This window comes from Elephantulus edwardii, unplaced genomic scaffold (genome assembly GCF_000299155.1).
Source record: "Elephantulus edwardii isolate Elephantulus edwardi_28Jun2011 unplaced genomic scaffold, EleEdw1.0 scaffold00048, whole genome shotgun sequence".
NCBI lineage: Eukaryota > Metazoa > Chordata > Mammalia > Macroscelidea > Macroscelididae > Elephantulus > Elephantulus edwardii.
The window spans coordinates 4,604,162-4,631,226 of NW_006399798.1; the positions used below are offsets into that span (position 1 = coordinate 4,604,162).

General features: G+C 51.3%; 1 protein-coding gene across 1 annotated transcript in view; it reads right to left on the minus strand.

Annotated features, from left to right (window-relative positions):
- Positions 1-27,065, minus strand: part of SEC14L1 (SEC14-like 1 (S. cerevisiae)) — a 58,029-nt gene that overhangs the window by 8,509 nt on the left and 22,455 nt on the right. Inside the window, exons 2-9 of the mRNA XM_006886177.1 lie at positions 11,293-11,442; positions 11,072-11,203; positions 9,194-9,322; positions 8,192-8,426; positions 5,703-5,812; positions 3,540-3,729; positions 1,929-2,017; positions 403-473 (exon numbers count right to left, since the gene is read on the minus strand). Coding sequence (XP_006886239.1) covers positions 403-473; positions 1,929-2,017; positions 3,540-3,729; positions 5,703-5,812; positions 8,192-8,426; positions 9,194-9,322; positions 11,072-11,203; positions 11,293-11,442 — 1,106 coding nt within the window. The remainder of the gene's footprint in view (positions 1-402; positions 474-1,928; positions 2,018-3,539; positions 3,730-5,702; positions 5,813-8,191; positions 8,427-9,193; positions 9,323-11,071; positions 11,204-11,292; positions 11,443-27,065) is intronic.

A 27,065-nucleotide genomic window follows, 5' to 3' on the forward strand; every position in this document is an offset into this window, starting at 1 on the left:
TGTGTGTGTGTGTGTGTGTGTCCCAGACCAGAGAGGTGGGGTGTGTGTGTGTGTGTGTCCCAGACCAGAGAGGTGGTGTGCGTGTGTGTGTGTGTGGCGAGCATGCCGGAAACAGTGCTGCAGCCCTGAGCCTCGAGGACTGTGCGCATCAAGCAGACCCGGGAGTCGGGGTGTGTGCACACGCACGTGTGCCTGCACGTGACCGCTGTCACACTGCATTAGAGCTGCTCCCTGGGTTCCAGGGAGGGAGAAACACCAGAACCTGGCTCTGTCCTCAGGATCATGCTGCCAGCTGGAACATGACGGAAGACAAACTTACTGACTTGGGTTCCCAAAATCAACCAGACACACTTCACTCGTATTTTCAAATGAGCTGGAAGAAAAGAAAAATGCCGCATCTACCTGATAGGCCGGCCGAAGACCTTTGTGTTTTCCTCACACCGTCGCAGCCCTTCCTCGTTGATGGACAGAACCTGAGAGAGAGAGGCCAGAAATGACCAGGGTCAGTCTGAGAGAGAGCATCCCTGTACGGAGCTGTGATGTCGAGTGACCTCCACACAGAACATCACAGGCGGGCACGCAGCCCCAGCAAACGTTATTCCAATCTCCTGCCACAGTCACGTACACAGAGTGCATCACCGCCAGAGTGCTTTCTCTCAAAGGGAAACAAACACCCTCATCCTCAGCACAGGAAATCCCCCAAGTATGGTAACAGCTCAGAGAAGGTGCCAGATGAGCGGGGGAGACAGGCTCTTTGGCTTTGTCTTCAGAACAAACGTTTGGAACAGAACCGAAGTGTGTGCTGAGCGTGGGAACACTAGCGTGTGCTGCCACCAGAGAAGGGCAGGCTGCACACACTCAACGCACAGCGAGAGGCCGCGGGCAGCCAGCCCTTCCTGTCCCCACCTGTCTGCATCACTGACACACGTGTAACACGTATGCACAGACATGGCAGGGGACAACTAACAAACAGTGTCCTCAGTGGAAGTCAGATGTGCCTTTCAGCTGTGTTGTTGTTGTGTTATACCATCAGGTCAAAACTGACCCATAGCTGACCCTCCGGCGGGTTTTCAGAGGCAGTAATCACATGGGAGGAAACCGCCCAACCTTCTCCCATGGAGCAGCTGGTAGATTTGAACCATGTGCCTTTGGGATTGCACTTTAGCCCCCTGCTAGTAGGCCACCAGGTCTCCGTGCCTTTCAGCTTTACATGTCTTCAGTTAAAGAAGGAAAGGAACTGCCCCGACGCTGCAGAGATGGCATGGGAGACGGTGACTGGCCAGACAAGACACTGAGCTCAAGTCAAGGCCGAGCTCTGACAGGAGGTGACATCCCTGGATCTGGGGCAGAGCTGGACTGGGGGTGTGGAGGGAGGCCCCAACTCAGAAGGAGCCCCAACAGTTGTTCTGATCGATATCCCCTTGTTTCCTGAAGCTTCCATTGTAAAAAAGTGACAACTGTTGTGTGGTCTTTTGCAGTCTTTTAAATACATGAATAGCCTGATCTCATCTAGGTAAATAAACAGATTTTCCTTTCTAAACAAAGCCAATGTAAGTAGTCCCCAATCTTTAATACACTGCATTTATGAACGTCTGTGTCTTCTGGCTGTTTGGCTTTCACACAACTTACCAAGGGTAGGGAGTCACAGCCTTGGGAAGCCCAAAGGACAGCTGTCCAGGCTGCGGCCGTTACGGAAGCTGTCGACCTCGGGCTGCCACTCTAACACCAACCCCCTGCACCGGCACATCCCGTCAGACACATTCCTCTGGTCCTTTCCTGTCGTTTGACTGTTCATGGGTTTCTCTCAGCAGAGACATCTTCCCACAGAACAATCAAGCTCCACTGTGGTCCTGAGCGCGCCACCCCCAGCCCGCCCCAAGCTTGCACGATCCCTGTGTCCTCCCCCCATGTCCGCAGGATACACTCACGTATCTCAGCAGCGCCTCCTCGCCCAGGGCGCGCACCAAGCCCTTGGTGTCCATCTGTCCCAGCCGGAGCACGTAGAGGGGCCGCCCATCTTGGGGAGAAAGGAAGTGGACGGTTAGCAAGGGGGCTACAGGGACCTCGCAGTGGTCAGGAGGAGGTGCGCTTGCTCTCAGGATTCTGGATGAGCATCAATCTCTCTCCTACAGAGAAGGACGCAGCAACTGGCTCCTGTGGGGGGGTGTCTCACACTTGCCCCCAAAGTGCAATGAAGACGAGAGGACTGCAGCACACAGCCCTCCACTGGGGGAGGGGTGCCAGGGTCTGGGAAGAGATCTGGGACCAGGGGAGGGGCAGGATGGGGAGGAACCCCATCACTCCAACCACCAAGGGGCTGATTAGTGAGTGCTCTCTGCAAAGCAGGGAACAGCAGATCAGCCACACTCTCCCATGAACGGAATTTTGCCTCATGTTCATTTCTTCAATTACCAAAAGGTTCATGGCAAGATTTTTAGTTCATAACTAACGATCAAGCATAAATGAGAACTTTCTGGAAGTCTTTAGCCATAATTTCAGTAAGCTCGGGACCTACTTCCTTATGACCTGGAAGTCTAGTGGACAGAGGAAGAGGAGCCTAGCTCGTCACAAACAGTCGACACCACAACCAGCTTCACAAGCAGAAAACGATCCTGTGACCAGGGAGTATCCAGGGCACCCCGACTCCTGCCTCTCAGGGCTCAGAAGAGTCGCAGACAGAATGTGCGTGGACCACACAGAGACTTGTTTTCTGCTGTACGCTGCAGGACCCAACACCTCCCACCAGAAGCTGGCTCTCAGTTATTCCTACTTAAGACAAAAGGTTCTGTGCCCCAAATCTTAGTCAAGGCTGACACTTTTCACAAGACCCACCCGTGAATGCCTCACTATTAAGCTTCAATCTTCTAAGACTCACAAAGTGGAACAAACAGAAATATTACTTGCTCTCAGTAAAAGTTAATAAAGCTACAGAGAATCTGGAGAAAATCAAAAGATGAATGGGAACCCTGTCTAGCCCTTAAAGGGTCTGTTCCGAGGTGGGGAGCTGTCCCAGCCTTCCCACTCCATCTGCTCACAGTCAAGCCCAGAATCAGGAAACAGGGCGCCCACCGTGACGGGAGGATCCAGTGCAGGACACAATGTCCTCAGGTCCTCATCCCAGCTACACGGGCCCTGGATGGACTCTGCTGCTCCCCCAGAGTGGCCAGCCCTCCCTGCGCTGCAGAATCGCAGGCTCTGAAGCTTGCCGGTCACAGAACGGCCCTGCTCCCACAATGCACCGCAGGGAGCACGCTCCTCCACACCCCAGACCAGACAGGGTTCAGGAGGCCACAGCGGGCGTCTCCTCACAAAGGCCAGCAGGTAATGTGCACGGGGGAGGAACAGACACGGGCTACCCAGGAGGACTTTCCTTATGGGGTGGAGGCGTTCACTCCAGCTGCCTTAGACGTGGCAGAGATTGGAGGCGGCTTGTTCTAAATCAGGAAGGGGGACCACCACTTGTTCTCCTGGTAGGTGGTCACTGACCCGTGCAGGCTGACACTCAGGCAGCCCAGGATAGTGTCAAGAGCATGAGTTACCTTTATCGTGGTGGTGCCAGCCCCCGGCGTAGTAGTCCTGAAGCACCTGCGGGGGGTTCCAGGTGTCCAGGATGTAGTCGACCTGGTGCTGCTTCCGCCAGGTCAGAGACTGACACATGACCTCTCTGGCTTTGTCAATATTGAAGTCCCGGGCACGCAGGAACCGCAGGATGTGCTCATCTTTTGGGATCTAAGAAAAGAGAGACACGTTGTCACAGACGAACCTGTCTCCCAGCTGAGGTGGTAACTTAGCTGGGCCACGATTCTCAGTGGTTTGCCAACTCTATGATGATGCAATCACATCAGGGTCGGAGCTGCTATGAGCAGCCAATCAGGTGACTCTCTCACAGGAGAGGAAAGAGAAGGGAGGTGAGAGAAGGACCTGACACCAAAGAGGTGGAAGCAGATCTCGTCCCAGGAAGAGCGATGCCAGGCACAGGGCACTCTCCAGGGGGGATCGTGACGGGCAAGGAGACAAAGGCTGCCTGCTACGTGCCCCGAGCCAACAGAGACCAAGAGAGTGATCTCCCCTAGAACTGCTGCCCTAACCTCGGGCACTAACCTCCGACGTTCTGGGAGAATCAATTTTTGTTTGTTAAAGCCCTCTCCTTGTGGTACTTCAGTTACAGCTGCATCAGAGAAAAGCAATGGCAAAGTTGCTAAGAGACAAAAAGACCAAGTTGCTAAGGGAATCAGATTTCCAAACTCCCACTCAGCAAGAGTGAGCGCATTCCGCTATTTAAAAGCACTTAATTAGCTGTTACCAGCAAAATCTCCCCAATGCTTCAGGATAGCAGCACAAATAGTCTGAATAATCCTGCTGGCGCTGCACATTCGCTTCAGAGGAACAAAGAAACCATGGCACTGAGGGTCTGTGAGGACCGAGCACCCACTTCTCTCAGCACTCACTCACTGAAATAAAACCTGACCAAACAACAAGGTGCCCCTGCTTCTGCCAGTGCTGGCGGCACCGGGAACCCGCAGGAGCTCTCCAGGACCACCACCGGCCCTCCGCAGGCTGGCCGCCCTCAACACAGAACAAGCCAGGACTACCCGGACGCCCCTTCAGAGTCAGCGCCTGCTCGACGGCCACTGGCTCACACACGTGTCACTGGCATGTCATCTCTCCACAGGGACCAGGAGGGTGGGAGGACAACCCTGCTCACCAGTCCACGCAAAACCATGACCACAAACGTGGCCGTGCTGTCACATGGTCATCGCGCACAGGCATTAAGAGTGTGGCCTCTGGAACCAAACGGCCTAAGTTCCCGCCGACGTGCACGCTCACTAGACTGTGCCTCTGTTTCCTCACGTGCAGCACAGGGTGGCACAGGGCAGCCAGGGGATCTGCCCACGGGAGGGCACAGCACGGGCAGCTGCCAGGACAGAGGCAGCTTTCAGGCCCACTGTTACACCACAGGCCTCAGGGATTTGGTCCCTCCGAACCACAACTATCCAAATCCGAGTGGACTGCCTGGAGGCAGCGCTAGCTTCCTATGAATGAATGATGCCTGGAACTGGACACACAGCCCAGCTCTGCTCACCACCAGCCACCGCTCCCCCGGGACATCAACTCCACCTGTTCCCCCAGGTCGGTCTGGACTCCCCGCAACCCTGGAGGACAGCAGCACTGTCCATGGAGTTTCCGAGGACAGTCTTCATGGGTGCAGGGTGCACATCTTTCTCCCGAGAGGTGGCCAGTGGGTTCACCAACCTTTCAATTAGCCCCTGAGTACTTTAACCACTGAGCTTCTTCCCATTAAGGAAAGTCTTTACACAGAAATGGAATCTTCTAAGGTAAAAAATTCAGCCCCCCTCTAAAACTCTCAAAATGAAAGCTCCAATCTTGCTAATCTCTGCATAAATGGTCTGTGAACTGAAAACCTTCTAAAAATGAACATGTATAAACAGAGAGCACAATGCGGTTGTGTTCCTTGACACCAAACTGTTGAGATGTCTTGAGCCTCAACCAACCTCGGTAAAATCTAGAAAACCTGTAACCAATTATTCTGCAGGGCAGCGTCCGGTGAGCCGTCACAGCAGCGACGGGCCCTCTGAGGTGGGCGGCATGCCCAGGTCCAGGCCCTGCACACTCGGTCGCTGTGGACGCAAGGACCCCACGTCCTCAGGCCGAGGGGCTGTTGCACAAGGGGTGAGTCTCACCTTGCCCTTGTGGGTCTCCTGGAGCCACTGGCGAAGCCGGATGAGGCAGCTCTCCTGAAGGGGCGTCAGGTCACCCAGATACCGCTTGATGTAGTCTGCGTCTAATTTGTCTGGAACAGAAGGCACTCGGGGTTATTGACAGCCCAAGTTTAAGGGTGTCACCGAGAACCCAGAGCGTGAGAGCAAAGTTCTGTGACTATGTGGTTCTGGTTCCTGGAGGTGCACGCAACCGGAGACAGCACTCAGCCCGCGGAGTTTCTGACAGGAAGATCCCGGCCAGACAGCAGGGTCACCTGAGTCAGTGCCTGCTCTCTCCCCCGACCCTAACGCTCTTCACGTCAGATATAACAGGCAGTTAATAGCCATCTTCATTTAGAGAGAGAATGAATAAAAACCAACATGCTTTGCAAACTTTCACTCAACAGTAAAAGAAAGATTAATTAAAATAGAAACATTTCTATTTAAAAAAAACAAAGCCCTAGGAAGGGGTTCTAGAGGCAAGGAGACAGACATCTATTCTGGACTGAGCTATCACCCACTGCCCCAGCCTGTGAGAATGAGGCCTGAAAGATGCCATGCAGAGGAGGGAGCTTTGGTGGCCTAGTGGCAAGGAGCTGAACTGCAACACCAGAGGTATGTGGTTCAAATCCACCAGATTCTCTGTTGGAGAAGAAAGGGCAATTTCCTCCTGTGCCAGTTAGATTTGATTTGATGGTACATACACGAAAAGAAAGATGCCATGCAGCAAAAAAAAAAAATGTCACGAGGCCAAAAGAAAGATGTATCCACAGCCGCTCAAATTCCTGCCACCCATCAGAGGTTCAGAGAGGGAGAAAGCTAGGGAAGGATGGGAGAACGACACACAGCCAGCCTTGCAAATGCTGGGGTGAACCATCAGAGGTTCAGAGAGGGAGAAAGCTAGGGAAGGATGGGAGAACGACACACAGCCAGCCTTGCAAATGCTGGGGTGAACCATCAGAGGTTCAGAGAGGGAGACAGACGGGAAGGACGGGAGAATGACACACAGCCAGCCTTGCGAACACTGAGGTAGCGGGAGTCTCTTACACTCTAAACCTTCCATGGTGGGCATGCTCCTCCTGTCATTAGAAGACATGGTCTGTATGGGTTTGTACATGCTGCAGGCATGTGTGTGCACAAACGTGTTCTGATAGACAAGGCAGCAGAACACTGGGGCTGCAGACCAGAGCTGAGAGCGACCACCTGGGCTCATGGCCTGCTGTGGACCCAGGCAGGTTACCAAGCCAGCTCAATTAACTCAGGTCATCAAAGGAGAATCTGAAGCATTTCCAAGAGCCATTCCTGGGTGACTGGAGATGTTCATACACTGCCAAGGACAATGTTGCACAGGAAACAATCTTGAAACAATGTTGCCCACATGTGGCCTACGGTGACTGTACCCTAGAGGGTTCTAAACAGCGGTGGGTTTTCAGAAGGAGATTGCCAAGCCTTTCTTCCAGAGCACCCTAGGAAGATTTCCACTGCAATCCTTTGTGTCCGGACCATGGCATGTCAACCGTGGCCCCAGAGGAGGCCTGGTGCCCATGGTGTTCACTGCTGTAACTCCCGGGAGGCAGCTCCCCTATTACTGTTCATTCACTAGGGAAGGCCCCCAGCATTCCTGGTCTCCCCATAAGAAGGACCTCAGACATTCCCCTTCCTGCCGTTTGAACTAAAATTAACTTGCTTCATTTTCAGAGAAAAGAAAAGGAATGTGTCATAAGCTGGAAGCAAAGTCAGAAATAAGAGATTTTCTCTTAGACCTTACCTAACGCCACAAGGAACCAAGAACCGTAAAGTAACCAGAAAGGACACAGCCCTTTTCCTTCCAGATGACTTAATGTCTCTGAAAGCTCACTGAAGGGTCAGCTGCGAGTCGATTCTGACTCGACAGCACACAGCAACAGCAGTTTACCTGTTAGAGCCTGGAGGTGCCACGGTTAAGTGTTCATATCCACCCAGGAGCTCCACAGAAGACCTGGCTCTCTGCCTCCCTAAGATCCTGCCTGGAAGCCCTGCCTGGGCAGTTCCGTCACGTGAGTCATCAGGAGTGGAGAGCAACAGCTGCACAGATCTGTGCTCCACAAGGCAGAGCTAGGACTTTTCCGTCTCGAGAACCACTTTCCCAGCTGGGGAGGTGGTATCGAATTACCACTGCTGAGAGAGAACGGGTGACATCATTTCCCTCTGGAAAATGCCAGTCACCATGGTGCAGCCCTGCTGGAGTCCCTGACTAGCACAGATCATGAACTTGCTCAATTGCTAACCAGAAGGATGAGGTTCAAGTCCATCCGCAGGTTCCTCAGAAGAAAGGCCGTGTGAATCACTTCTAAACACCCAGCCACTGGCAGCCACCTGGGCCAGCACTCCGCTTGGACACAGCCGCATCCACCCGAGAGGGGGACACATCACACCCAACAATAACAACTTATGAAGGCGTGCTCTAAGAAGACAGTTCCTTCCACACCTACCTTCAGGGGTTCCCACCACCAGCTCAGGAGCCCCAGTGGCATTGCTGAGGGCCTCACTGCCCAGCCCTTCTGCCACGGTGGTGTCAGCAGTGACAACGGTCAGGGACGATGCCTGTTTCTTGCAGGAGGACAAGGTCTCAAAGGAGGGCTCCAGGGAGGGCGGGGTCCAGCGAGGCACAGAGGTGATGCCTTCCTCCTCGAGCTGACGGAGGTAGTATTCGATGATCTCCTTTCCCTTGAAAACAAAGCCAAGCTCAAGGGTAATACCTGGGCAACATCTGCCTTATTCGTTCTCCAATGGCTTTTAAAAATACACATCAATACAGAAAACAAATCAAATTTTATTTATTTTAGTTCTGTTTTTTCAAAGGTCTAGAAGTGTTATCTAAAACGATGAAAGTCTTTAATGTCATGAAACAAAGCCGTTGCATTAAATAAATAAGTAAAACGTGGACACTGGTAATTTAAAGAGAAGGAATTTTCCCAGATGGACAACAAGCACTTGTACTTCAGTCCACTGTGCTCAGTACGCTCTAAGTCTTGATGTAAAGTCACCCAAGCCCAGCAGTGAAGAGAGAAGCGGCCCTTACAGAGAACACGCAGCCTGTCAGCCATGTCCCCACAGCAACCCTACACCAACGTGAGCAAGAGCAGGAAGAGGGAGTCTTCTATGGGTGACACCACCCAAGGTGTGGGAGCCTGGGACACCCAGAAAATCCCTCAGGACACAGGGCTCCCACCTGCAGATCTGAGGAGGGAGCTGGGGTTGCTGCCTCACCCCAACCCTCACTTCCTCTGGGGAGGCCAGCAGCTCTTACCCCTTCTAACAGGTAGGAGCACCCTCGGCACCTGCCCACCACCTCCTCCTGGGACAGCAGTTCTCCAAGTGATGGCTGGGAATTGCTGGTCAACCAGTCCCAGTCTTCCAGGAAGGCTGCTATCTTGGGCACTCTCAGAGGACTGCTATCCACCCCTTCCCGGACAAGCTCAAGGTAGACTCACTTTTTTAATATTGCTGGTATACTGTTTCATTGCAATTTTTTCTACTGTACTTTCAAAACCAAAGAAAGATTTAATATCTAAGCTTGCAGACTGTTCAAAACAGGTCCAGTCTTCATTTTCAGGGTGAACCTGTGGATACAAGAGAAAGCATTCTCGTTTACTGGACGTGCGACAGAGATCACCGCTCTGCTCCCCCGTCAACCAGAGGAGGGCACTAATTCACCAAGGATGTTATCATGAAACCACGGACAAACAGGACATGGGAGATGAAGAAATACACACACCTCCCCAAATATTCTCACCCCCTCACTGTGCTGTGTCAATTAAAACTCAGAGAGGCCCTGACGCACAGAGGACTGCCCACGGGGCTTCCAAGGCTGTAAATCTTCACAAGAAGGAGACTACCGCATCCTTCTCCCGAGGAGCAGATGGTGGGTTTGAACCCACAACTCTTCAGTTAGCAGCTCAAAGCTTTCCCCAGGAGGCCAGGGCTCCCCGCGTGTTCTGACAGTGGCTACAGGAGAGCTTCGTGCTCACTCCCTGGTGTGAGTGTGACAGGCGCGTCCTCCATTACGAATCAGCAGAGGCCTCACTGAGCTACACTGACTGCCCAGACAGGGAGGCCGTCGGCCACAAGCACAGGAAGTGGCTCGTCAGGTATCAGAGGCTGGGGCTCTGGGAAACGGAAAAGGCAGAGCAGGGCTCACAGGGTGGGCTGCGAGGTCAGCAGGTGACAGAAGGTAAGGGGCAGAGGGGGGTGTGAGTGGACTGAAGGGCCAGGGAAGTGCCCTGTGGTTGGAGGAGGGGCACGTGTAGAAAAGGCAGCTGCAGGACCAGGAAGAACAAGGTGGACTGTGCACAATGACGTGAGGGGAGTGACGACAGTGTGCATGTGCATGTCTGCGTGAGAGAGCGTGTGAGTGTAAGCAGGTGGGTGTCGGTGAGGACGAGGGAAGCTCTATGGGTCATTGTTAGCACTGGGCATTTCTTTGCAGGGAACATGAGACCCTGTGAGGTTTTGAGCGCAGAGAATCGACTGACCGGACACACGCACTAGACCCTTTGGACTGTGTGCTGACACTGCTGCATTTTGTATGCAAACAATGTGCACATTAGCTGACGTTTTGCAAGCTGTGCAAACCCTGTATTACCAGTATTACGAGCAAGAGAGGAGTTGCTTGTATGCATGTAACTTGTGTGGGTGCAACAATCCCATGTATGTAACAATACAGTACACACCAGCGAGCTCTGGTGGCCTAGTGGCAAGAAGGTGTACTGCAATCCTAGAGGTGCACGGTTCAAATCTACCAGATGCTCTGCTGGAGAAGGAGGAACAATCTCCTCCTGTACCAGTCAGATCTGATTTGACGGTACACACACACAAATAATAAAAACCCACACAATACAGTACACACTGTGTGAGCCTGAACAGACTCAGAGCAGTGGGTCGGACTCAGAGCAGTGCGTTTGGGTTTGGGGTTCAGAACACAACAGGGACCTGTGAGAGCAGCCTAACTATCTAGTCACAGAAAGATCTGGAAAGAGGGCAGTGAGCAGGGAGGACGGGCAGATCGCAGCTCCTGCTCTGCTCTATCATTCTCTCGAGTCCGTCAGTAGATTTTTCTAAAGTGTCCGACTCAGGCCAGAGAAGTGGCATTCTAAAGAAACAGTAACTCTAACTCACAGCCTCAGAAGGTACTGAGGAGACCAACAACGCAACGTGCCTGCCACACACACACACACACACACACATACACACACACCCCCGCTACCCCCCGCCCCCACGTCCGGGGGACACTGTGTGACGGAGCCCTGCGGGCACGGTGGCCAGCACGCCAGAGCCGGCATGCACGCCTGCCGCGGAGGCGCCCAGCTCACCGTGTAGCAGCAGTGCTCATTAATGATGACCCGGTTAGAGAACGTCTCATTGTAGGCCTCGATGTGCAAAGTACGTTCCCGAGAGTTCAGCGAGTTTTTCTGGATAAAATAAACATAATCGACTCCTGCAATCTTTAAAGAAAGAAAGAGAAAGAAAAAAGTTAGGGCCCCCAAAACACGACAGAAGCAGCAAGCCCAGATCCGCCTGTTGGGGACGTTACCTTCTTCAAGAGCCGGGGCGCATCTATGTCCAGTTTGCAGCGCCGCTCAATCACGTGGATGGCTCCGTCTTCACTCTTGAATTCACTCACAGTGTCGCTGTCCACGAACATTGGGATCAAAGGACAGGTGGGAAACCTCCTCTCGTAAGCCTGCACATTGGTGTGTCAAAGAAAGACAAAGGATGTCAACACAGACCCAATGACAGGCATGGTATTCTCTGGGGAATAAGTCCAGCTCTTAATACACGTCAACATGCTGCGTAACAGCTAGCTTTGTCCTTGCATCTCAAGCCTTGATGGGGGAAAAAAAAATTAAGATACAGTTTCATGGATTAGAAGATCAATTCTCTCCAATCTGACAAAATGTCATTTATATCAAAATCCCAATCACCGATATTTTACTTAAAGTTTATATGAAAAAAGGAATAAGAATAGTTTAAACAATCCTGAAACACAGGAGTAGGTTTCCACCTGGTGTTAACAGTGGAGTCCCTGGATGACACACACACTTGGAGCTCTCGGCTGCAGACTGGGAAGCTGGGCAGTTGATGCACTCGGAGGGCCTCTGAGAAAGGCCTGACAATCTACTGAGAACAGGCCGCCGACACGGGATGGAGCACAGCTCTGCTCCAAAGTACACGCCGCTGACTCAAGAGCTACTGTGATGAAGTCATGGCCATGACGGAGAACCAGACCACAGGTGACAAGAGAACAAGTGTCCAGACGGGCCTACACAAACGTGCAGCTCAAGGGAACAGAAATCACCCTTCCAACAGATGGCGGGCAGTCACCAGAGACACCACTGTCACAAAGATTTATACCTTTCATGATAAGTAACCAAAAATTGATCACAGATCTTAACGCATTTTTCTGTATTTATCTAGTCCTCTCTCATGCAAAAACATTCTGAATTCCATTACAGATAAATCTTACACAGTGGCTCGCAATGTATTTTCTAATTAAAAACACTGAAGAAGTTTAAGCCGCTCCCCACGTAAGCGTCCCTGGAAGCTCCGACAGCCCTTCGGCATGAAGGACCAACACACGAGCAGCGGGCTCCAGAAAACCCGCTTAGGTCATACAGACTCCGAGAACTGTCGGGACCGACTTTCCTGTAGGACTACATTAAATACGAAAGCCCACTGGCTTTTGGCAATTCCAGCACTCGGAAGTACCAAGAAGGTAAGACTCTGAGGGCATCCAAGGAAAGGGAGGGGAACCAAGTCACACGAAGGGTAGGGCTGAATGGGACCATTTCACACTATCCTTGACATTCCTTAAAACCCTGAGAGTTGTCAGCATTAGACAGGAACCACACAGTCGGCTGGCTCTGAATGGGAAACACTCAAACCTCTCCATTCCCTGTAAAATGATCCCCATGTGCAGACTCCAATGATACGCACAGCCAGCCCACCGCACTCTGGAACCCCCTAGATGGCGTTTCAGGTATCTGGGCTGAAGAGCGCCTGCGCGGGGGGATCTGCCGCGGGGGATCCGCTTCGTCCCCTCTAACGCGTGAGTGAGGCGATGCAAGGTTACCTGTCATGTTCCCCTCTGAGCCCTGCCCATGGTGGCTCAGCCATGAGCAGAGACAAAGCCCTGCTTCTCCGGGCCGCTCAGGACCTTCCTGGGTTCCTCGGCAAAGCAGCCGTTCTATCAAGGTCTGAATGGGAAATGACTGCTAGTGAATGGACCGCTGGCTGCACAACAGAGCACCAGCACTCTGGAGAGAAGGCCCCCACGGGCCCCAGAAACCCTGGAGGCTCCCAGAGGGTCACCACAGGTCAGGGAGGCCTGGATGGCCACAGGTCAATAAAGAAATGCAGTTTTCAGGCCGTCTTCTGAGAGAGGCAAGGTTCGTGAGCTCCGTGTCCTGCGAGCACACAAACCCCTAACCCCTCAGAGGGCTGTGGGAGAGAAGACCGCGGAGACGTGACACAGCTGAAGTGTGATGCCGCTCACAGACACGCAGGCCTAGCTTTTCAACAGACGGCGACCTGAAGGGTTTCTAGAGCACGTCAGCAGTCTCTGGAAACCTTAATAAAGCACTCCGACTTCATGAAAAACACTACCTGTCCTTGTGTTACCCACAGGAAAGGTGCAGAAGCAATAGCACTTCTGCATCGATGAACGAACTTGGCACCAGCTGGTGGCATCTCACCACCATTCCCTACCGAAGGGGAAGTGGGCTCCTGCAGAAATGACTGATTACATTTCTGGGACCAGGAAAGGTGAGCCTGAAGCAGTCTTCACCAGGAAGCAAGGGCGAGCTTGGTGACTGGAGACGTCATCTCTACAGGAACAAGCCTGGAAGGGCTCCCTGCGTCAAGGCCAAGGTAACCTCAGTACGAGAAAGGACGAAGATAGCCAGGCTCTGTACAGGCCCCCCGACGCTCGAGGAAAGGCGCACAGAGTTCAACAGGAAAGTGCTGGCTAACACGCACAGGAGGGACAACAGAATCAGAAAAATCGTTGTGAAGCCACAAGTGCGGCAAACGACTCGGGCAGGACCCTCACCCGGTGGAATGCTGCGAGAACAAAGCACCAAGGTCTCAAAGACTCAACCTTACGGGACTGAACACAAACCCTGCAGAGGGACGGGCTGAGCATCAGACGGGATCCAAGTGCCCAGGGCCCGCACGGCCCTGCCGGCAACAACGTCACTGTGAGGCAGCTGGAACTCATAGCGGCCCTGTGGACAGCAGGTGAGCTGTCCATCCTCACAACCCTGCTCTGCTCCAGCCCACTGCTGCAATCACTGTGTCAACCCCTGTGCTTGACGGCCTTCCTCTACTTCTCCAAGAGAAGAGAGACAGATCCGCTTTCTTGAAGGCAAACACACAAAAAGAGCAGGGAACTACCTAGAACAAAGGCAACTAAAGACAAAACTATCTACAATACTAATTACAATACTGCACTGGCCCTGAATCAGGGCGGAAAAAAATAGGTAATGAGAAAGAACATTCTGGGAGCAAGTGAGGAACTGTGACAAAGCATGCATATGGCACTAAGTCTATCAGGATGAAATTCCTTGCGTGTGTTAATGTGACATTTCTAGTTTCGGCAATACGTGCTTTGGTATTTAGCAGTCTAATGTCATAATATACATAACTCACTTCCAAATGGTTCTGAAAGGGAAAAAAATGCACGTGTGTATGCTAGAGAAAACACAAGTGAGTTAACTTAGCTAGGATGATGTGTACAAGTGTTGACCGTAATGTAAATGAAAATGACGTTTTCAACACAGAAAGCTGGGAAATGAACAGTAACGTGTGTACAGGACAATGGACGGCTTTTCTCTAGTCTGTTTTCTTAGTCTCATGGTGTTTGTTGCTGTGTAAGGTTGAGTCAGAACCAGCTCAGAGCAGACCCTCCAGCAGGTTTTCAGAGACAGTCAATCACATGAGAGGAGACTGTCTCTCTTTCTCTCATGGAGCAGCTGGTGGATTTGAACTACATGCCTTTGGGTTGACTGCACAATCCCTGAGCTACCAAAGCGTCCATGTAATGATAATCCTCCCATGCGATTAACTACCCTGAAAACCCACCTGAGGGTCACCTATGGGTCAGTTCTGACTCTCCGGTATTAACAACAATCAGTCCTTTTAAGATTATTCCCCCATATTGCTGTTGTCACTGCATGCAGTTTAGTTTCCTGATATTACTACTTACAAATTTTAGAATGGCATCCATACTAGTGCTATTTACAAACATCATTCTCTCAGGCTTGACAGAGCCTTTCTCATCTGAAACAAGCTACGTATTTTGCTTTGTTCTTTTCAATAGAAAGGGTTGATGAACCAGATGCTCTGCTGGAGAAGGAGGGGCAATCTCCTCCTGTGCCAGTTGGATCTGACTTGACAGTACAGAACAAGAAAGAAAGGGGGAAAAAAGACGACAAAAGGGCTGATGAACAGATCTAAAGGCCCGGGGCGTCCATGGGCCCTCTGAGCAGAGGCAGGTCAAGTTCAATGCACATTTTCTGAATTGTTTCAGCACCTGCAGGAAGTACAAGAGTTCATCACTCAAGTTAGGTCTGAAAAGTGCTCTCTGCAGACAGCGGCCATCCTGAGTGAGTCTCTGTCCTCCCTCCCACCCCTCCTGAGCACACAGCACTGCTCGTGTCCAGCAGCTTTGATGAACCACCAAGAACTGCCACTAAATGACAGAGCGGTAGTACACAAATAAGGTATGAGTGGCTTAGCAAAGAGACTGTTGGGTGCTCTCAAGTGTGATTCAGTGACCCTACAAACAACACGTCAGAGCCCTGTCCTGTCCTGTGCCATCTTACCATCTCTGACACTCAAGCCCACTGCTGCAGTCATTGTGTCAATCCACCCGTTGAGGGTCTTCCTCTCTTTCACTGACGTTCCACCTTCCCAAGTATGATTTCCTTCTCTAAGGAACAGCCTCTCTTAAGAACAAGTACAAAGTATGTGAGACAAAGCTTTGTCATCTTTGTTTCCAGAGGACTGGAGAGCTTACTAAAAATACAAACTGGGTGCATGGACCGCCCAAGGGGCAGGGACTATGCAGATGAGGTGAGTGGAACCATAAAGAGGGGACTGACCAGGTCTGTCGTCCTGCTAGGCTTGAAAAGAGGCACTCTCGGCGGAGGGAAAGGCAAGTTAGGATGGAGCGTGAGTCCCTGTGCTGGGAACCTCCTATATCCAGGAGACAGAGCTGTGGCCCTGAAGATGGGGAGAGACAGTGAGAAGCAGCAGCAGCAGAGGCAGCAGAACCAGGAGACCAGCAGGACATGAAGCAGTGGGCTTTCTGGCCCACAGCATAAGAAAGCGGATGCCAACTACCATGAGGCATCTGACAGAGCTAAGCTTGGGACTCACAGAGCTAGAAAGCTGAGCAACTTTGGGCCAACGCCTACTGGCAGAGTGTGGTACCGCTACACATTGGGGATGCTAAGGAGCAATGCAACACTTGTTTGAGCAGGGTCAGAGGCCAGGACAGCCCAGGGGACCAAGGCCAAGAAGCTAAAGTCCGGGAAGAGGCCTGCCTGTAGATATAGCCAAGAAGCTGGCCTCAGAGTACAACTGTATCCTGAATTGTAACCTGTTAACTTTCCCAATAACCTGGTAATCGTGAGTTCTTCTATGTAGTCACCATGTCACTCTTCCATCCCGGCGGAGCAGTAAAGAGTGCAACTCTAAGGGCAAAGTCCACATGTAAAATAAAAGTGCTTTTATTACACAAAGCCAGAGCCTGTCCAGGTTGGTTCAAACCAACCACTAGTTTGCACTCTTTGTTGCCTGTAAAGGATGAAGTCAGGTAAGGGAGCTCTGTATAGCTCACAGGGAACTATGATGCTAACCCCAAGGCTGTCCAAATCCACCAGACTCTCTCCTCCGAAAGGCTGGACAACCTCCTCCCATGCTATTAAGAGCTCCTGAAAACCAGTGGAGGGTCAGCCTTGACTCGGTTCCAACTCAACAGCAATGACTTAAGAAACAGCAGATTGCCACACTTTGTACCTGAACATGTATACAGATTCTAGGTTTGTCTACAGCTGCAGCCCAGGGGTGGTGAGTCAGGTGTGCAGGGCTGGCACCTTCCTCAGGTGTCTGCTGCTCCTAGGGCTCCGACGAGAGGGAAGCAAGGCCAGCGCCTGAGCATCGGGGCCTCCAGAGAAGCCAGCTACAGGGACTTTCAGGTGAAGACTCTCTAGGGTGAAACACCCATTCATCTCAGCACTGGAAGGCCCCTGGAGAGAGCTGGGGGAACCCCAACTTTAGCTATCATGGGCTTCAAGTCCCTTCACCACAAAAAGCAGCTACATGTCAAACACATCTTATTCTTTCACAAATATTCTGCAGTATTCCAAAACAACTGCCAAATCACACCCAATATTTACCAATTTGAAAAATCAGGAAAGGAAGGCCAGAGGGAGTCCTTCCAGAAGTAATCTCTGCTGTCTCCTTTTCCAAGAAGGAAAAATCCACTGGGATCCCAGACTCATTCGTAAGTGTCACAGAACAATTGAGTCATTAACACAGCCCGGGCCTCTGGGTGCCACTGGGAGGATGTAGCCAGGGAGACGGCACCCTCCCACCTGCCCACGCCCACCCCGCTTTTTCTCAGCGCTGAGCCTGCAATTTGGGAGCCTGGCAACAGTACTTTCCGTTTTCATCCAACCTTTAAATGCAATTTTGACATATTAAAAGTGGGTTCTGTGCTAAAGAAAGCCGTATTTTAGTGACGACGCTTCAACTTGAGAATTAATGAGCTTTCACAGCGCCTTCTGCTAGGAAAACTTCCTTAAAAGAAAATCCATTTTAAGAACCTATCATGAAACTGAGCTGTGTTCATATCCACGTCAGCCACTAACTCAGCCCACTGCTTTCCTGAGAACAACGTGGGCATGCTCAAGGGCACCTGCCGCTTGGCCATCACTCACCTGCATACAAATCTGGCTCCACCCTGGGAGAACTGGTGAGTGAAAAACCCTGGATCAAGTCTCCTTCAGAAGCTTCAAGAAGTTAGATCAGGGCACCAGTTCTAAGGGACGGCTTCCGTTCTCTCGGCTCTGGTGGACGGACCTGCCTCCGCTCAACACCTGCGAGCCCACAGATCCTCTGAAGACCTCCATATGTCCTGGCACAGGGTCTCAGCAGTGAGCCCCAGGTCTAAGGCCACACTCCACTCTGAGCTCGTCTTTCTGTGTGGGAGTCAGGGCCTCTCCCTCTCTGCTTGCTTCTGGCTGCAGCCCAGGGAAAACCCCTTGCAGCCAGTCAGGGCCAGGACCTGAGGAAGGAGGCCACATCGCATCTTTCTCCCCTTACAATCAGCCAGATGATGACATCGGATCACACCAAAAAAGTTCTTTGGTTACACACTTCAACCCATGACAAGCAGACAGACTTAAAACACAAACATACGGCAGATACAAGAGAAATGAAGACTAAGGAAGAAAGTGATTACCTGTTTGATGAACTATTTAAAGGAAATGTTTCCATCAAGTGGATCCAACTCACAGCCGCCCTGGCAGGACCCTGGCTTCCCCAGACGGTCACTCTCCGGCAGACCGCCACAACACTCTCCCAGCGTGGCTGGAACCTCTGACCTGTTAACCAGCAGCTGCGTGCCAAACTGTGCCACTGGGGCTCCTCAAATGAACTGCAGTGACAATACTACAGATGAGGAAGTCCTGGGTGGGCTGGAGGCTTTCCTGAGGACGCACACCCAATGGGGTCTCAGGAGTGGCCAGCTTTAGAGAAGTGGCTCAGAAGGAGAAAGTGCTAATGGTGGGAGGAACACAGAGCAAAACATCTGAAATGGAGCAATGCACGGACAGACCTCCTAGTGCATCCAGGCACACCTGCACAGGTCCATTTGCTCAGGAGCAGGCTGCTGTGGAGGGCGCAGGCCTGACCTGTTCCAGGTGGCAGGTTCCAGGTGGCAGGCTGACACACAAGAGCACTGCAGTATCTGAGCGAATTCCTAACGATGAAAGTGATAAGGGCCAAGGGGACAGAAAGCCTGACACTGCTCTTCAGCATAAGCCAGCCCTCCGTGGGCTCCCACAAAGACACCACTTCTAGCACAGATGTCACCTGAAACTAGGCTTCAGATTAACATGATCTCTGAGTAAATGCACAGAATAAGGTGTTGATAAAAAAGGCAAGTCCTACAGCCTCAAGTCCTCTGACAGACTGTCGTGTGTGCACTTCCATGTTTACTGCTGGCCACGTGGGTGAAAGCATGCAAGGTAACTGTTAGGATGCACTCACAATCCCATTCGGTAAAAGCTGTGTACTTAGACGGCAGGCCCTGGTGAAGCCGTGGTTAATGTGTGCAGTCTCCAATTGGAAGACTGGCAGTTCAAACCTCCCAGCCAGCCTGGGAGAGAGGCGTGACAGTCTGCTCTGTAAGGACTGCTGCCGTAGGTGCCCTGAAGTCAGTGCTGACGTGCAGTGACCCAGGCACAACAGGAGACGCTGCCCTGCCCGCCCCATCCTCAGCTTTGCTCAATGTGTGCGCCCACTTCTGCAGCCGTGACTTCAGGCTAGCTCTTGGGGGGCTCTTTCCTCTCCCTCCTTCTGGCTGGTCCTCCACTTTGCCAAGCAGGACGCTCTTTTCTGAGACTGTCCTGTCTCGGATAACACGACCAAAGCATGCGAAGCGGCACTCTCACCGTCCTCGCCTCTACGGGGCAGTCGGCCTGCAATCCTTTCAGCTCAGATGTGTGTGTTCTTCTGCAGTCCATGGTGTATTTCATGTCTTCTCCCCGGAAACCCCGCGAGGTGGTTTCACTCTCTCCCACAGGGTGCTCTCAGTTGGATCACCATGATGGCAACAGATCTGGTTCTGGGTATTTTTAAACTACTTTCCTCCCCATCAGTGTTCAGTCCTAAGAGTGGACATGAAAACCCAGAGGCCACTCACTCACCCCATGTAGGGACAAGGCCAAACAAGAAGTTGAAGGAAAAGGTACAGGAAGTGGGAAGGGACTGGCGGGGCTCTGAAAAGACGGAAGACTGGTGGGCATAGTCTAATGGTGATTAATTTTATAAAACATAATGAATGGAAATGATTGTATGAAACATAAAGTGAGTGAAGAATAGTAAGAAACACAATGTATATGAACTTTATAAGCAAACTAATATAAAATTAAAGCTGTAAAAAGAAAATAGAAAACTACACTAAAACTTGCAGAAGCAGACACGTGCTGGTCAATGGCCCGGGTTCAAGGCCTTTGTCGCCGTGGAAGACTGTAATGGCCATGTTGGCTTGGGTGTCAAGTGCTCCAAGGAGGTGGCTACTGCCATCCGTGGGGCCATCATCCTAGCCAATCTCTCCATTGTCCCTGCGCAGTGTGGCTACTGGGGGAACAAGATTGGCAAGCCTCACACTGTTCCCTGCAAGGTGACTGGCCACTGTGGCTCTGTGTTGGTGCATCTGATCCCTACACCCCGAGGCACTAGAACCGTCTCGGCCCCTGTGCCCAAGAAGCTGTTGATGATGGCTGGAATTGAAGACTGTTAACACCTCAGCCAGAGACTGCACAGCTACCCTGGGCAACTTCGCCAAGGCCACCTTTGATGCCATCTCAAAGACCTACAGCTACTTAAGCCCCCAGATCTCTGGAAAGAGACGGTGTTCACTAAGTTCCCCTACCAGGAATTCACGGATCATCTTGTAAAGACTCAAACCAGAGTCTCCATGCAGAAGACTCAGGCTCCAGCTATGGCCACTACATAGTGGATTTCTTTAACAAATAAAGTGAATTAAGTTCTTAAGAAAAAAAACACCCAAACTACACTAAAATTAACTAAATAAAAACTTACATATCCCTAAGCTAGTCCCCTCTAAGATGAGACAAACCAAGTTTAAACTATGCACTTCATCACCAAAAAAGTTCAAATGCCAAGGTCTTGAGCACACACTCTTCCTGGAGGTAACACTGATTCTGGAAAAGATATAAATTCAAACTGTGCTTCTGTGAGGTTCAGCCCTGCTGGCACGATGTGCTACACGCTTGACTCTCAGCCAAAGGGCTGACAGTTCAAACTGATGAGCCCTGGAAGACAGTGCCGACCTCTCCGGAAGGTCAGAGCTCTGCAAGCCTGTGGAGCGATTCTACCCACACTCGTGGACTCGCCAAGAGTCAAAAGGGACAGACAGATGCTGCAGAGCCCTCGAGCGTGGAGCCAGATGCCATGCCAGCCCTCCAGGATTTGAACATCACAGCACCACAGGGCGACTGCTGCAGAAGCCTCGCCGTAGCTGGGAGGACAGACGGTGGGCAAGTTGCTCCCACCACGTGCCAGAACATCAGAACACAGGCAAAGCCAAGGTTCAGGCATCGGGTACCCCGCACCGCCGCGGCCCCGCCTACCGCACAGGTTCCCAGGCAGCATCACACCAGCATATCCACTTCTGAGACTCGAGCCGTTTTCACGTAAATTCCACTACCCAGCAGACAGGGGAGGCATGGGGAAGAGAACTTCTATCAATATATCCTAGTTTCTTAATTCAGATACTCCTTTGCTCTAACAGTTTGAAACAGGAGAGATTTTTATTACAGGACAAGAGAAGGAAACTGCAGAAGTGGACTCTTTACTTAAAAAGCATGTGGCCTCCGGGTTTCGGGACCCGTCCAGCCAGTGTGAAGGAAAGGCCGTGTGGCCCAGTGACTGTGGGTGTGCCACCTCCAGCCTGCACTGATCACCCCACACTCTGCATGTGGCTGTGCCAGCTGGAAGTAGTGACATCTTAAATGCCCTGGTAAAAATTATCCACAAAGTTCAAAGACTTCACAGGTAGAGTTGAAAACCACTGAGCGGCCCCAAATCTGTTGTACCATGTGCTGCCCACGACCCACAGAACGTCCCCTCCTTCCTGACCTTCACACGGTGTGGCCTTCACCCCGTCACCGAGGCAGCTCTAACTCAGCGACCCTGAGGACAGAGGAGCCCCCTCCCCACCAGGCTCTCAAAGCCGCAGTTTTGACTGACGTGTCCCTTACCGCTCAGCCTCTTCCCACTGAGAGACCAGTGGCTCCCAACCTTCCCGTTAGCGGCCGAGTGCTTCACTGCGGCGCCACCACGCTCCTTCAAGGACCCCTAAAGGGTCATTTTTAAAAACTACTTGTGTTCCTTTTTGAGAATTTCCAGATTAAGTTCACGTGGCAACTTCTGTGAACATAATAAAAAGAGAAATGTAGGCAGGGAATGTGCAAGAATGAATATGTCTGTTTCTTAAGGAGGAAGGTGTAGTCACTGAGCTCCCCAACAACCGAAGCATCACCTGGTAGGCGTGATGACCCTTGTGCGTGTCCGGGGGGTTAGAGGCCTGCAGCCTGCAGGGCTCACGCCCGTCACCCGTGACTCTCCCCAGGCGGACACCTCCCAGCAGGCCGGGCTGCGTGCGTCAGTCTCGTTCACCTGATGATCATCACCGCCGACATGCTGACCGGCGCTGACCTACATCCCTGGGAGCCTGTGTGCCGGCACCCTACCACGTGGGGTTCTATGTCACACGTCCCCCAGCTCCTACTGCTAGAAGCCCCGGCGTCTCAGTTGTCCGTTCACAGGCACCCCAAATCTAAAGTGTCATAAAATAGTATATTCTCTTTTTTCCTTTTCTCTCAGCAGTGAAAAATTTGAGCGCCCTGGTGGGACAATGGTTACAGCAGTCAGCCATTAACCAAAGAGTGCACTGTTCCCAGGGACAAAGAGGCAGCGGTCAGCTGCTGTACAGATTACCTCAGGGGAGCCCCACAGGGCAGCTCCCCTCTGGCTGAGAGTCACCTGAGGCAGAATTAACTCAGAGGGCAACAGGCTGCTTTCTTTTTTTAAAAAAGTCAAGATCATGCTTAACTCACATACACAAACCCGGCAAAAGTCTTCCCGAGACTATGGTCTTTATCTGCCCTTAGGGCCTGGAGCAGAACTCACCCCCATGGGCCAAGCTGCAGCCCAACCTCGGACAGGTGTGTGAGGTGAACAACAGCCCAGGGACCATGGGCCAAGAAGGCCCACATGCTCAGGGACATAGCTCTGAAGGTAGGAGGGGCGAGGGAAGGGGGGATCCCAGGAGATGGTGCAGAGAGTACGGAGACAGCATGGGAATTGTCACCACAGAGCCAGATGCGTAAGAATGGCGCAAGGGAAAAAAAAATTTAAATAAAAAAAAAAAAAGAATGGCACAAGGGGCGGCTAGGACGCTGTGGGTTTTCACACCAACCATAACAAAAATATGAAATAATAATAAAAAAAGAACAACAATCACTTAGGAATTCTGTTTAAATGTGCACCCTAACACTCAACTTTTAAACAAACAAACCCAACAAATAAAAAAGCAAGGGCTATGGTGAGTGTTAGGGAGCTCTGGTGGCCTTGTAGCAAGAAGCTGCACTGCAATCCCGAAGGCACGCGGTTCAAGGCCACCAGCTGCCCTGCGGGAGAAGGAAGGGCAATCTCGTCCTATGCAATTAACTGCCTCTGAAAACCCACTGGAGGGTCAGCTCTGGGTAGGTTCCAACTCTATGGTATACAACAACAATGGTGAGTTTTGGTGACCTAATCATGAGAAACTGTGTGACAATCTCAAAGACACATGGTTTGAATCAAGGGAAAATGATGGGACAATCTCCTCTTGTCCGTCTCGGAAAACCCACAAGACAATAGCTGTTGGTCAGTTTTGACTTGATGGTCTGCAGACCCCTGAAGAAGATGACCACTATTTTCTGATTAATAGTTCATCAGTGATTGCACACACCAGTCAGTCAAAATCACTAACACAAATTAGAAAACCAATGTGGCACACTGGCCTCCTGGACACGGTGAGGTCCGTCCACTGGCATGCCCAGCAGACACATGTCCCATGGACACACACAACCTCTCAACTCCATGCACCTCAAGCTACAAACAAACAAGTGGGTGGAGGGGAGTTGAGGACCCCCGTCACCCAACGCAGCCGATGCTCCCGAGCCCACCGTCCAGTGCAGGCCCTGACACATGGCTATTCAGGCCCGCGCTTAATAAAGGGACCACATTCCCCCGGTGCTCAGTCCCACCAGCCACACTCCAAGGGGTTGCTAGGACATTCTTGGCTGCCTTACAATGAGTAATTTAACTTGGGGACCAACATTCTGACCTGACAACCACATCTTTGTTCCGGCTACTGTCCTCAGATGCCCTAACTAACAATAAGTCTTGTGATAAATCTCTCCCCCTAGCCTCAGAGCCCAGAAAGGCCCAACCACCATTCACACTTGTTGATGCTAATTAGACTGGTATGAGTTTCAAATCTGCTCTCTCAGCCAGGCTTTATTATTTCAAGCCTTCGTTGAGATGCAGAAAACAAGGCTGCAGTTCCTAAACATCTCGGATACCAAGGGAAGCAGTGGGGAATCTTCTGGAAACAGGCAGCCTCTGAAATCCCAAATAAGCTGGGCCAGCCTGCTGTGTTGATGCGGCACTTGAGGAGGGGCACAGAGGCCCATCTTGAAGAGATGCTGAAAGGAGTCTGTCTGCTCTGGGATGGGAGACACCTCCCTGCCTCAGGAGGCAGCCCTCAGACTCCTTCCCCCCTCTGGTAGACACTCCCTTTCTGGGCGATCTTCATCCCCCCACACCCCTGCCTCTGAGAGACTATCTCTGGCCCCCTCACCAGGAGGACCCTCCTGAGCTCTGGGAGACCCCTCCCTACTCTGGAAATCCTTGCCTCCCTTCTGGGAAACCGGTCAGCCCACCCGAGACCCTTCCCTGCCTCAAGGAAACAGCCGTAGGCTATTCCTGGCCTCTGGGAGACCCTTACCCCTAAAACAAGCCTGAGACTCTGCCTCTAAGGACCACCTGAACTCAGAGCGATGATCTCTCCACCTGCCAGAGAACCTTCCCTGCCTCTGACACCGCCCTCTGGGAAATCCTCACCCCAAACCCCCACACCTCTGGGGAACTCTGATTCTGGGGACTCTCCCTCAAGGTAAAACCTCTCCCACCTCAGGAAGCTGCTCCCAGCACAGCAGAGCCTTCCGGCTAACCCTCCCCCTAACTGTATCCCACTCTGTACTGGTCGAAATATTGGCAGGTCTCGTTTTCTTTTCTGCCTAGAACATAACTTCAGAAACTGATCGAACTCTTCTTCCCTTCTGCCCACAACAGCCTAAAAAGTATCCCTTCTTTTTCTGGCTTACAAATGCTAATCCAGATTTTTGAATACACAGTGTAACTGACTCCTGGCTCCAAGAGATCCAAAATCTCACAAAGGGAATGTGGACAAAGTGAAGGTGGTTGGGGTTTTTTTAATGTCAAAGTCTTCTGCTGCAACATATAAATTAGCAGACTGTGGCACGTCATCCAATGGAATATTCTTTGGTGATAAAAACAAGGAACTGTTTACTTGCACAGTGACCAGAGGCGTCCAAAACAATCAGGGTGAGTGAAGACTCCGAGTACAATTCATACCGACCTATGAACAAAAGATCTGAACCCCGTCTTGTCCTGCGCCATTCTCACACTTCCTGACACACAGAGCTCACTGCAGCAGTCACCGTGTCAGTCCACCTAGTTGAGGGACTTCCTCTCCCTCGCTGACCCTCCACCCTTCCCAACATCATGTCCCTCTCTAAGGAATAGCCTCTCCTAGCAACATGCCCAAAGTATATGAGGCAAAGTCTCATTGTTCTTGTCTCCAAAGAGCATCGTGGCTGCACCATCTCCAAGATGTAGCTGTTTGTTCTCTTGGCCATCCATGGACTGTTCAGTGCTGTTCTCTAACACCACAGCTCAAAGGCCTCAATTCTTCTTCTATCATCCTTATTTACTGGCTAGCTCTTAGATACACAGCAAGTAATATGAAAGACCATGGCCTGAATCAGATGCACCTTAGACCTCGAACTGACATCATTACTCCTCAATAATCTGAAGAGGTTCCTAACTGCAGATTTTCCCAATGCAGTGCATCTCCTTATTTCCTGACTGCTGGTACCAAGGGTGTTACTAGAAGACACTGGGTACTAAAAAAATAAGGAAGAAATGATGCATGACTCCACTTCCATAAGTTTCTAAAACGTCCAAACTCATTCACAGGACAGGAAGGAGATACGTGGTCACTCAGGCTAAGTGAACAGAGGGGGCATCATGAGGGGTCATCGTCGTAATCAGGTGATGACGGCTCAGGTACACAGTGCCAAAACTGAGTCCTGACTGTACACTTCAGAAATGCCCGTGCACTGCATGCCACACATCCACTGATCATCACAGCAATGCTATGCTCTCGACAGGCCAACTTGGGGGAGGAGCCTGTGAGAACGTCGACAGCATTTCCTGGAACAGAAGCCTGGTCCACCAGCAGCCAGAACAAAGCAGAACAGAGCTTTATTCACCATCGTGCACAGGGGAAGCCACCAGCTGTACTGTGAAAGGTGAGTGGGTAAGGAAGTGGGCACACCCACACAATGGAGCACTATTCACTGATAGAAGAGAGCTAGACGCAGGGCAAGAAGTGGAGGAATCCTGCGTCCATAATGTAAAAAACTCATTCTGGCACAACTGATAACAGTGCATCTAAATTGCAAAATCAATCTCCATAATAGTGTACGTGTTTCCTATTGCCAAAGGGGCCCTTTAGAGTAGTGAGAGAAGATCTTCACCCTGAAACCTACAGGGTCGCTTTTCAGCAGGAAGTAGCTAAGGGAATACACCATCCCCTTTTCCTTATGAATCAGGGGGAAGTCTCTCTCAAGGAGGAGTGATAGGGAATGGCAAGGGACACACTGACAAAGGAGATTAATCAGAACTGGCTTTGACAAGCACTGTGGCAATTGGACAATTAAAACAGACTTTCAAGGGGGGAAAAAGAAGAACGAACTGGGGAGGAGGGTAGAGAAAATAGTGCAACAATGAATGAATGAAAACTCCACATCTCTGTAAATGTTCATTAAAATTAATAAAATTTAACTTAAAAAAAATCATTCTGTCACCGAGAGGATACACAGTGCAACACACAACAACCCAACCATTTCTGCCTGCACAACTCACGACACTGATTACAATCCCAAATCCATGACTGTTCTCACTCTCGCTTTCCGAGCTGTCGCTCCCCTGTGAGCTTAACTCACTGCCCACTCGGGCTGCCATCTCATCTCTGGTCTCTGCTGTCACCTGAATCCATTTAGAGAGTTCTTTCAAAGAACACATTACCCACAGTAGGTAGCATTTACTAGTTCAGCAGAACCATAGCTGGCTTAAAGAGCTGAGGGTTATTTTTGGCTCTGGTTTTAAGGATTCTCTTCAGGGAGAGAGTCTTAG